Genomic DNA, 12,518 nt, shown 5'->3' on the forward strand with positions numbered 1-12,518 from the left:
TTAAAAGTCCATTGCTAATTAAACAATCACTTCTCATTGAAAATAAACGATAACAACAATGAAAGCAAATTAAAGTTATTTAAAAAAAGAATATATATATTTATGTGTTGATAAAGTTGTAGTACATTATAATGACATGTTACTAGTTGCATTTTATGTAAAACGAAACCAGCCATGGAAATGTAGGTATGACTTCCACCTTTGTAAAACAGTGGTTACCATCTTAAGCTAAGTACACATACCTCAAACAAATATTCTTAGATGAAAAACTAGAAAAAAATGTCAACTTTTCTGTCCTTCAATCCTTACACAGATATTATAAATGTATAGTATTGATACGAGTACTATGTTGTAACAGGCTGAAACTCAATATCAGGTGTTCAACATGTGAAGTAAGGGAATTTTCAAACTTGTACTCAATCATATTGACAGATAGCTTCCAAATAAATAAAACAAAAATTTGACTGTACATACACACTGGTAAATTGTTTTAAATTGAATTTGTAACACTAACTTATTTATTTTTGTAATTTTACAAGCTATGACTATCTGTGTACATGTTATGGTTTTATAATTAGTTCTAAGCTGGTACTTACAACAAAAAAATGAAGAAATAAAACTAGTCATTACCAATAAAATTTCACTTAATATATGACAAAAACCAGAAATTCCAGCTAATATATAATTCATAAAGGTATCCAATTAGAAAATAAATGCTGGCCCTTTGAAAGAAAAAATCTGAAGTTCAGCATACACAAAATGTCACTTTGCTTTCAGTCATTTGATTATTACTTAAAAATTAAAATGTAAGGAAGAATCACTATCATTGAATAATACTCAAAAATTTTATAAAATTCAGTTAGAGCAATAGCATTTAGTTCTATATTTATCACTGTATAATACTCTCACAAAATACATGAAAGCAGTAGTCAATTTTTGCTACAGTTGTAAACTATTAGTTACCATAGTTCTGATTGCAATTGAGTTGTGCTACTTTCAGCACTGAACATACCAAGTACAGTGTAATTGACATATTATATATTATTTTTTACTTCCAACTGGAAGTTCATATTTACTAACAATATCTAATAATGTTTTCATGAGTTAGTCAACAACTTATGTATAACATATTTGTTTCCCCTTTATTTTCACTTGCATTTGGAGAGTTGTTTATGGAGAAAGAGTGAAGTTATTTTTTAGCTGTTGTACATTACAGTAGAAAATAATTAAAAATATATAACAAAACAGTAAACAGTAACTTTAAGCTCTGGTTACCATTTTAAAATGTATAATTTATCACTCTGCTGTAAATATTCAAAATTAACTCTCATCAGTTTGCATGTTTACATTTTTCTTTTCTGACATTTTATTACTGTTATTCAGTGTTGAATAAACACAAAATATTTTAACTAATCTAAAATTAATCAACACATCATTAACACAAATTATAATCTAGATGGTCTATCTAATTTATAGACTATAAAACCATTTAATACCTATCATTCATTCAGTTTCCAGCTAAAACATGTTAGAGAAAGGAAAACTGTTTGAAAACATGCAAAAAACACCCTTTGGTTCTTTAATATCTAAAAAATATCCTAAAGTTCATAAAAATATTTTATAACAAATGATCAATGCAACTCAAATCATTTTATACATTGTATTGCTTATATCCAATGCTTCAGATACCATTAAGACAGATTAACTACATGTTGACTACAAATTTTCATCTAATATCTCAATAACTGAAAGATATTAAACCAATACTATACACATTTTCAATTACCAAACTGTCTTTAATTTAGCTCAACCTCATTACTGCAGATCAAAACACTATTAATTAATTAAATTAATTCCAATTTCGCTGTGTTTCTGCAATACTAATACTTTACATTTTCTGTTAAAACTTTTTAAATATATATATAACTTACCAATAATCGCTTAATCGTCCTTTTTACCTGATTTTATTATTTGAACAAAATGAATCATTTCCAGTTTGAAATTTGAATAAACACACTGAAGGCCATTACTGCTTTGCACTTTGTCAATAGCCCCTATCACATTATTTGATAACGTTAAGTGAAAATAGTACAACAGTGTCACATAACTTCCTGTACACACGCTTTTTTTATAAATGAAATACACAACTTACTAATTCGAATACAAAATTATTATAATAGTTATGTTACTACAAAAACAAAGGCATAGATACCGGTAGCTTTTAGAACTATGTTCGTGTTTTTCACACCACCTCGTACCGTACCACAACTGACTAATCAGTTTAACACTCACTCATTCATACAAGCAACGCTTCTCTCTTCTTCGAGTACGAGAACTATCACCAAATTACAAGCTTAATATAAATACACGAAAAAGCAAAGCTTTACGTTTGTTTTTCACCGCATTAGAACATTTATTTAAAATTACAAAAGTAGCACCATAGGGCCCGTAAAATCTTTTATGGAAAGTAAAGATGTAAATATGGCATATTACAGCATAATAAATGGATTAAGCACTTCACTGCGCCTTACAACCTTAAGTCTTTTCATGTATAATTTTTTAGATGCCACTATTATAACAAATTAGTTTGACAGAAATTTGTTATGAAATACTCTTACGAATGAATAAATAAATATTCAGCGATACAAATGATAAATTAGCAGTCATACATTTAATATATAATAAAATATATATTTGCAATAAATATTTATAAATTAACTTCATAAAGTATTAGTTACGTCGGTTGAATGCCATCTGTTATCTGTTGCTGAAAATAAAATTAATAGGCCCTTCCAAATATCTACTGAGAGTGAGTGTGTTTGAAAAACTATAATTTTCAACCATGGAAATCACTAAAGTTTGATACAGTCATTGTGAAAATTATACAAGTACAAGCAAACATTAAAATGGTAACTATAAATTTGAAAGTGAACAAAATGTATTAATATATATACTAAAATAAAACCCTTCGCTATGTAAAGCTTTTACCAATATACTTGAAAAGCAGCATAACATTTTACAACAAAGCTATTAAAGTATTAGGCTCTTTTGATAAAATCAGCCCCCGGTAAATCAGTAGCAGCTTTACGTACTTAGAAGGATAAAATTCGAGGCTCATTTCTCCGAGGTGGATAGAGCATATATGGCCAACTGTATAGCTTTGTGCTACAACAATATAATCAACACATTAAAACAAATGCAAATAAAATGAACTCATTTATAGCCTTTTAACAAGAAAATACTATCAAATAGAACTTATTTCTTATACACTCATAAGATATCAAATCAGGTATTTTAGGCACGTAGATCCTAACCTTTAAAGTATTTATTAAGATGTTTTAAAGTAAGCAATCTTGTAAGTGTGAATAACAAATAAGGTTTTGTTAAAGAGTTAAATGCTGTCCCTAAACATTATTTCAAAATATCAATAATTTTACAACTTCGAAATTAATTGTCATTATGTTTCGCTTAAAACAATTTTTTTCTTTATTAAACACGATGGACCCAGCAGATAGCCCGAGAACACATACACCCATATTTTATTGAGCAAATAAATATGCATACTTTACTAATAGATTTATTTTTTAAAACTCTACTCAGTAAACTCATTTGAAATATTACGTTGTTAGGCATCTGATGTAGAACTTCGGGATGGTGTTTATATTTTAATATATTATGAAAAATGTTTAATATACCTTACTTAATTAGTTGATCATGTGTTCTGTCTTTTAAACATCACATAGAAATACTTAGAAATTATTATAATTTATCTTCGTTTTTTGGCAGTAGATGGCAAATTTTATGATTTTCAAAAGTGAATACTTTACTCGAATAATTTGTGATACGTGGTGAAATAAGAGTTGTTAGATAAAATCAGTTCCAAAATATGGGTAAAAGTATAATACCATCAATGAAAACGCATATACAAAATAATTTGAGCTTGAGGAATAGTCAAAATATATACAAGCGTTAAACTGTCTGAAATTACTATACATAATAAATGCTATAATATATATAAATATACTCACTAGATGGTAGCACAATAGAGAAACAATCACCATTAGTGTAATACGTATTAATTATAAAGGAAAAACTTGAAATATGTATGTTGTTTTTTTATTAATTTATTAAAATTGATTTCTTTGTACTTTATTAATTAATTCTAATTGAAATACGTCTTTACCAGATACTTAGTCCGTTATGTCTATCGTTGATTATAATTTTAAAATATAATATTCTGTTAACACTTGTTATATTTTTTATTTAAATTGAGGTCAGAAGGTCATCGTTCTTACTTTGACGTTTGTACCAACTGGTGTCAATTCAACAAAATGCAAATATTTTCATGCCGACCATGAATGACTATTTCTTTGATTACAATATTTCTGTAAATTTTCAGATTCAAAGAAAATGTTTTACAGAAATGCGACCACATTTTAAATCTATTAAAACTGAACTCATCCGAACAACAAGATAGTAGAAAAACAAAATAAAAATATACAATGATATATTTTTTTACAAGCCGAGTTTTTCTTGACTTCTGGTAAAAGTTCTTTATGTATTTCACATGCGAAGAGGCAGTGAGACGGTCCTTACGGAATAAAACAGTTTCTCACTATGCATGATACATGAACTCTTTAAAATTACATTTGTAGCAGTGCTGCACTGACGCAACATTTAAGCACTATAAGTTATCCAAATTTGCTTCCAGATAGAAATCTCATAATCCGAGGGTCGCGGGTTTGAATCCTTGTCTCAACCAAACATGCCCGCCATTTCAGCCGTGGGGGCGTTATAAAGGTACGGTCAATCCCACTATTCATTGGTAAAAGAGTAGCCCAAGAGTTGGCGTTGATAACAATCTGCTTTCTTTCTCTTAGTCTTACACTGCTAAATTAGGGACGGCTATCGCAGATGGCCCTCCAGTGGCTTTGCGCGAAATTCAAAACAAACAAACAAATATTCACACACACGTACAAGCGTTAAAAATGTTTTGTATTACAAATCAAAATTTCTTTACTATTCATACAAAATATACACAGCTTTACAAAACTGGATCTCATATCCTTCTTGTAGCAGCAAAAAACAGAGTTTACAAAGAGAAGTAAATAACTATTCTTGTAGTAATGATGAACAGCACTTACGTAGAGAAGTAAATACAGCTATTCCTGTAGTTACAATAAACTGTGCTTACATACAGAAGTAAATACAATAATTCTTGTAGTGACAATGAACAATTACATAGCGAAGTAAATACAGCCTTTCTTGTAGTGACAATGAACAATTACATAGGGAAGTAAATACAGCCTTTCTTGTAGTGACACAATGCTTGCGTGGAGAAGTAAAATCCAGTGTAGATAAGGCTCGATTTTGTTTGTTTCGTAATTGGTTTCATGAAATATCAAAGCGGCGAAATGGAATGAGATAACAAGTATGTAATAGTTTGTTTTAGTTTTATTATTTCTAACATCTTATCTGCCAACTTGAGGCCTATAAATCATGAATATAACACGAATTTAATGAAACCTTTGTCCTATTACTAGTGAGGTCACTATCTGATATGATGCAGCAGTATGTACCAATTAGCTAATAAAACACCTCCTGAGCTCAGGTTGGTCGAAGAGATTCTATGGTGTACGTGATCCATTGACTATGCGTTGTTATTCTCTGAAATACGCGAGACACGGCATATTCTTCACAAGTTTCTTTTTGACTTCCAATTCCTGCTAGATACCATTTAGTGTTTTTCTGACAAAATAGAGATCGTCCTCCTAGTTCCTTTCCCTGCAGTGGAATGAAACAAGAACGTAAAACAATAATAGACCAAACATCTAAGTACCTCTCAACTAAAGAAACTTCAAGATAAATAATCATTAGTTTAGTATTCAGCTATGATTCTAAATATGGAACGGCCACTCTTACCTACTTTAGACTGTTCCATTCACAAACTATTTGCTTTACTATTTTCTCAAATATTTTCAGAAGTTTAAAAAGAACTTTATTATTCGCGTTAATATTGGATAGTGTAACTGAAACAATACACTATTAATAAGCAGTTTTGTGGAATGAAAAAGAATAGAAAAATTAAAATATTATTCGGCAACAACTTAAAGATTTAATACTTAGATGTAATACTTAAATATTTAATACTTAGAGGTAATACTTAAAGATTTAATTTTTATAGGTAATACTCAAAGATTTAATACTTAGAGGTAATACTTAAAGATTTAACACTTAGATGTAATACTTAAAGATTTAACACTTAGAGGCAATACTTAAAAAATTAACACTTAGAGGTAATACTTAAAGATTTAATACTTAGAGGTAATACTTAAAGATTTAATTCTTATAGGTAATACTCAAAGATTTAATACTTAGAGGTAATACTTAAAGATTTAACACTTAGAGGTAATACTTAAAGATTTAACACTTAGAGGTAATACTTAAAGATTTAACACTTAGAGGTAATACTTAAAGATTTAATACTTAGAGGTAATACTTAAAGATTTAACACTTAGAGGTAATACTTAAAGATTTAATACTTAGAGATTTAATACTTAAAGATTTAATACTTAGAGGTAATACTTAAAGATTTAACACTTAGAGAGTTAATACTTAGATGTAATACTTAAAGATTTAATTTGCATGTTGAAAAGACTTGTTAAATATTAGGTGAAGCTTGCAAGATTGGTTCACTTGTTGGAACTATTCGTTTTGACTTGGTTACAAGCTGATACTCAGAAGACCAGCTCTTTTGTTAAAATTATGTGTACCGATTGTTTGTTTTGTATGTAGTCACGATAAAAAAAAAAACTTAAATCGTTTTACTACGTAGTATTATCACCAAACGTTAAATATAAAATACACTGAAAACAGGGTAAAATGAAAGTTAAATTCTTATAATCTTATACAGCTAAATATTCCATTCAGTAGAAACCTAGCAACAACAAAACATAACTGTGGCACATTATCTATGAGGTGTAAAACTGTAAAACATATTATTCATGTCTCCAGAAAAACGGTAAGGAAAGGGCTATATTTAAATACTAGAGTGAATGAGCTAGTTTTATAAAGGATTCATTGTTCGGTCGTTATTATATTCGCTTTTATTCTATTCTTTCTAGCTGACATATTTCAAAAGCTGTAGTCCAATGATGTTAATTTGTTATTGTTTGTAGTTAAGCATAAAGCTACACAAAGGATCTGCGATCTCCTCGCCACAGGTATCGAAACCTAGTTTCTGGCAGTATAAGTTGTAGACATACCACTGTGCATTTGTTTGGCTCGCCCAAGGATGAGTAACATGTATTGCTATTGAGAGATAAACTTAAACTTGCACAGTAATTTCATCAAATATATAGACATAAATTTAATAGTAATTTTTGGGAAAACGTGACCTGATGGTTAACAGGCCAAGACTGTAAATCGAAGGTTTATGGTTTACATTTATTTACAGAAAGAATACATTATGCATTCTGGGCGTGGACACTCTATAAGAATAAAGATAAAATTTAACAACTTAGTCAGAAAAGAGTAGCCTAAGTGTTGATGGTGAATACTGTTATCTAGCTGCCTTCTCTCCAGTTTATCAGTTCAAAGCTAGGAACGCATATGCAGAGATAGCTTTCTTATGTGGCTTTGCAAGAACATTACAAAACGAACAGCAGATTTTAAAGACACTTCACGAAAATAACGAAAGTCTTACCATACATATGTTAGTTGAAGTATTTCCAACCATTTCGGCACATATGTTTTCAATGTCGTGGGATGGAAATGATTCGTTGGTTGTACAAGATTCCGGAAAGCTTATCCTCACCATAATTTGCTGTAATTGATCACCTTGAAAAACAAATAATGATCAAGTTTCCATTTATGGCAAACTGCACAAATCATTGTTGTAACAAACCTAAAAATACACACTTAACCATGAGTAATGCCGTAAATATCATTACAAACCTAAAAAATTGTATATATGGTAAACTCCTCAAAAATTTAATACCAACTTATCCAACTCTAACAAATCTCATGACACATCACAACAAATTTAAAAATGCTTAAGCATAACAAAGCATGAGAAAAACTTCACAACAAGCTAATATTAGTATCAAAAACATCAACAATAACGTAACTAGATGAAATAACTAACCACGAATGTATCAAATGCTAATATAGAAAAGTCCACTATTTGTAAGCGCACGAGTTATTGAGTTTCATTTCTGTACTTAACTTTACTATGAACATACTCCCCATGGCAGTGCAAATTTGTTGGTTTCCTTTATTTGTTTATTTAATGATCCAAAACCATTAAGTTTGCAACGACGTCTTTGGAGATAAAGTGTTATCATTTTTTTAAGTTTGTAAGAGGTGTTTCAGGTTCCCTTCTGCCCTTGGAACAACTTTTATTATTGTGAAGCATAGATGGTCACAAATATTCACTGTTGTCCAAATCGACAACGTCTGTTATCTGTTACAAGAAACCGTAAGAACAAAAAGATGAATAATAAACAGCCAGCGTCTCCAGACAAACACTCTACAGACCTTCCATTGTATGAGGATTAGGTCTTCTTGGAGTACGTGTAACCAAAATAAAGTTACAAAACACCTTTATGGCTACATCTTTGAACAGATTAGGTGTGTAGCAAAATAAGATTTCTATGATTTTATTTACTATTCCCATTTTAGTGTACAATTTCACGATATCATGTATGTTAACCACATCAATGGAAAAACTCATATTTGAAACAAAATATTAAGACGAAAAGTGCGAAACTTGCATTGAAACTTGTGTACGTCTTATCTAGTTCTAAAGAGTCAAAACTAGCTTTCTAGTCTTTGCACTAATAGTTTATTCCAAAAGTGTGGCTTCTTTCGTTGATTTTTCTTATGTCACATTTCGTATGGAAACATCAACTGATTTGAGGCGTAGCTGGAAGCTTGTTAACATTTGGCTTGTGAACCGTTGTTAACACTCAAATTTCCGTTCGTTATACTCTTAATGGTTCAAGAAGCTACATACTTCCCATCATAATGGCTTTTTCTAGGGTTCAAAGGTTATCTTTGCAAATTTTTACTTTTCTGCGGGTGCTTTGTTAAAATTGGATTGGGTTGTGGTTTTCACAGACTGATGCTGTCCTAAATATTCTGCTGTATAATTATTTTTAATTTAAAAGAAAACATAAAAGATTCCCTTCATGAAAATGGCGCCTCTTTTAACTCAACTATACTGTTTACATTACACTGCAGCATGGTAAAAAAAATTCAGTGAAACAAATATGGTAAACATTTCACTCATGGTGTGAAAGCATGTATCTTCAATGGCTGATTACTTCACTGACATATAAAAATTATGCTAATAAAATGTAAAGTGTAATTAACATTCTTTTACCAGGGGACATTTTAACTCACCTTTGGTATCCCATCCTAGAGTAAAACAGTTATCTCCTGGTAAAATTGTCATGTTTGGTTGAGGTAGACACACAGGGGCAGTGTAGTCTGTCATAGTCACTGGTGTATTCAGTTTTATTAGAGTTACTCCTCTAGCTCCAAAAGGCGATTTTAAGACTCCAACTATTCGTCGTTCTTGGTCGTATGGTGAAGACGATCCTAATCTTACACTTCCAAGGCGAATGGTCCAGTTGGTCCTGGGGTATCTAAGTTACAAGAATGTAACATTATGCAGCGTTAAAATATAAGAAAGTTTGAAACTATAGTGAATTAGATAATTTGTACATATTTAGTTTTTCATTTATTGAAATGGAAGAACAGATGTGTTATTGTTCTAGTGTAATGTGGCGACTAGCGTGCTGAACTATGAATCTAAGGATCCACGGTTCGTGTTTTATTGCCACAAATTGCGCTCCATACAGTAGAGAGGCCAGTGGATAGCACAACTGTGGCAAGCTCGAGTTTAGGAATCAACTTTACCCATAATTTATTTTTTATCGCAAATTTGGTAATCAGCAATTGCACTGTCTCACGTCATCACTAATGTCGCGCGCTTCATCACTGCTACAGACTCCGCCCATTTTGTAGCATCAGTCGGGTTGAGATGTTTATTATCGAGTGTGCGTTGTTTTGCATGCGCTTGCAAACATATTTTTATCGTGCAACTTTCAAGTGTTTAAATATATTTTGTTTTTAATCCCATAATATGGATAAGTGGATAATTCGAAAACGAAAGAATCCAGATGATGGTGAACACTCATAAAATAAAGACACTTTAATTAGTTCTGCATTACTGCCGAAATGAGAATGGCGCGTGACTGAAAAAACGTGAAACGAGAATTTAATGAAAGTTTGGAGTTGAAATTTGCAGTGATTGAAGCAAATAATAAGTCAGAGTGTATTTTGTGTAACAAAGGTTTCAGGAATAATAAAGTATATAACCTTAAGCAACACTTTAACAATTTTCACAACGAATTTGATGCAAAATTTCCAGTTGATAGCAAAAATCGTTTGAATAAGATTAGCCGTCTGAATTTCATGAAGAAAAGGGAAGCCTAAAATGATTTTTATCATTATTAGAACTAGTTACGTTAGCTAGCTACCAAGTAGCTTAGATTCTAGCTCAAAAAAGAAATCATTTTCTGACTTTGAACTAGTAGAAGAAATACTGATTGTGGTCATTGAAACTTTGTTGGAGAATTATGATTCAAAAATAAAGATGATATTCTTCAAAAGGTAAATAATTTGCAATAAGTCGAAGAACAATTGTCCGCAGAATGCTAGTGTTAGTGAAGGACATAGAAAAATCAGTTGCTTGAACAACAAAAAGACTGTTTATATTTTCCTTTAGCACTAGATGAGTCAACAGATGTTAGTGACACTGCACAGTTTGTATTTGGGGTTCGATATGTAACTTCAAATCTTCTAGTGAGGAAAAAATGCTTGGTCTTTGTGGATTACGAGATCGAACATGTGGAAAAAAAAAAACATCTTTGAGAAAATTACTGAAATGTCAAAAACATTCAGTCTGGATTTTAGAATCTGGTTTCTGTCACAAAAGACGGTGCTCGCACCATGACTGTGGCAAAATTAGGATTTGTTTCGCTTTTGAAGCAGCATTTAATTGAAAATAATGTGAAACCCACACTGCCATCTTTCCACTAGATTTTGCATCAGAAAACTTTATGTGCTCAGATGTCTAAAAGTTGCAAAAATTTTAAATTATACTAGAAGTGGAAGCTCTCTCATCCATCGACAGTTTGTTAAGTCTTTGAAGAAAAGCAGTGACTGTACTTTTGATGATCTTACTGATTTTGCAAATGTAAGATGGTTAAATAGAAGAAAAGTCTTGGAACGATTTACTTCCTTATTTCCTCAAATAAAAGAGTATCTTGTTGAAAAAGGTAAGACTGAAAATTTCCCTGAAATTGAAACTTTGTAATGGCAATGTGATTTGCACTTTCTGTGCGACATGATGGTTCACTTGAATAATTTGAATACGAAGCTTCAGGGAAGAGGTAAAATAATAAGCGAGCAATCACAGTCTATTCATGAATTTCAACTAAAGCTAAACCTTCTTGCAGAACAATTACAAAAGAATGATTTGACACATTTTGCAAAGTTGAATAGTTTTCTAGAAAATAATAAGGACTATGATTTCTCTGATGCTAAAGATTATCTCTGTGTAAACTGGATCAAAAAGTTATCTCAAAAATTTGAATCACATTTCTCCGAATTTTAAAATTTGAAATTGATATTTGAATTTTTGCATGATCCATTTCAATTTGACTTAGAAGATTTCAGTAAGGAAATTACATCTTTTTTGTCTTTGGATAAGTGTGGATTTGAAGACGAGATGCTTACCCTGTAAAGTATAGAACACATGAAAGGTAAATAAAAATGTCTTATCAGAGAGATGTGGCTCACTATTCAGATAAATGAGAGTCTTTCAGATTTACAGATAGCAATTTCAAAATTATTTGCCATGTTTGGATCCACATAGGTGTGTGAGTCAACATTCTCTACGCTAAATTTTCTCAAGTCTATTTACAGATCTCGGCTTACTAACATAAAGTTAGAGGCAGAGCTGAGATGCTCATTGAGCATAGATATTAAGCCAAATTTCACGAAAACCCAAATCAATTTTCACATTGAAGGTTAGTTGAAATGCAGTTACTTTGATTAATCTAACATCTTTCAATTTTTTTTAATAGTGTGACCAACGTTGTTTTAATTAGCCACAGTTATGGACAATATAAAAAACAAGTTGCCTACTCCTGCTGTAGAGCTATGAATGTGTTGCGGAAGTGACAGCAAAATCCCACTATTCAATTAGACTAACCCAAGATTCCCAGGATTTAATGGTGAGTGCTAGTGACTAGCTGCCTTCCATTCAGTTTATCAGATTAAAAATAGAAACGGCTTGTATATATAGTCCTTGGATAACTTTGCGCGAATATCTGGATCAAATAATTTCCAATAACCTTATAGAGCGATGCATAAGATAACTTGTACTTAAACACTGTGACACATTACACTCTATTCATAATCTGACCTGAAATAGTCATGAACAA

General features: G+C 31.0%; 2 protein-coding genes across 10 annotated transcripts in view; both read right to left on the minus strand.

Annotated features, from left to right (window-relative positions):
* LOC143225797 (disco-interacting protein 2-like) overlaps positions 1-2,520 on the minus strand; it is a 119,852-nt gene extending 117,332 nt beyond the window's left edge. For 5 of the 7 annotated variants that reach the window (XM_076455818.1, XM_076455815.1, XM_076455817.1 and 2 more), the window contains exon 1: positions 1,932-2,286. The gene's annotated coding sequence lies outside the window, so the exon portion shown is untranslated. Of the gene's footprint in view, positions 1-1,931 lie in introns of all 7 variants that reach the window. The other 2 variants (XM_076455809.1, XM_076455808.1) reach the window with 2 other exon arrangements.
* A 2,462-nt stretch (positions 2,521-4,982) lies between these two features.
* LOC143225798 (transmembrane protease serine 4-like) overlaps positions 4,983-12,518 on the minus strand; it is a 46,068-nt gene continuing 38,532 nt past the window's right edge. For all 3 annotated transcript variants that reach the window (XM_076455820.1, XM_076455819.1, XM_076455821.1), the window contains 3 exons: positions 9,406-9,650; positions 7,706-7,839; positions 4,983-5,784 (listed from right to left, as the gene is read on the minus strand). In XM_076455820.1, the coding sequence (XP_076311935.1) occupies positions 5,608-5,784; positions 7,706-7,839; positions 9,406-9,650 (556 nt within the window). In that variant the 3' untranslated portion in view covers positions 4,983-5,607. The remainder of the gene's footprint in view (positions 5,785-7,705; positions 7,840-9,405; positions 9,651-12,518) is intronic.

Source organism: Tachypleus tridentatus, chromosome 9 (genome assembly GCF_004210375.1).
Source record: "Tachypleus tridentatus isolate NWPU-2018 chromosome 9, ASM421037v1, whole genome shotgun sequence".
Classification (NCBI taxonomy): Eukaryota; Metazoa; Arthropoda; class Merostomata; order Xiphosura; family Limulidae; genus Tachypleus; species Tachypleus tridentatus.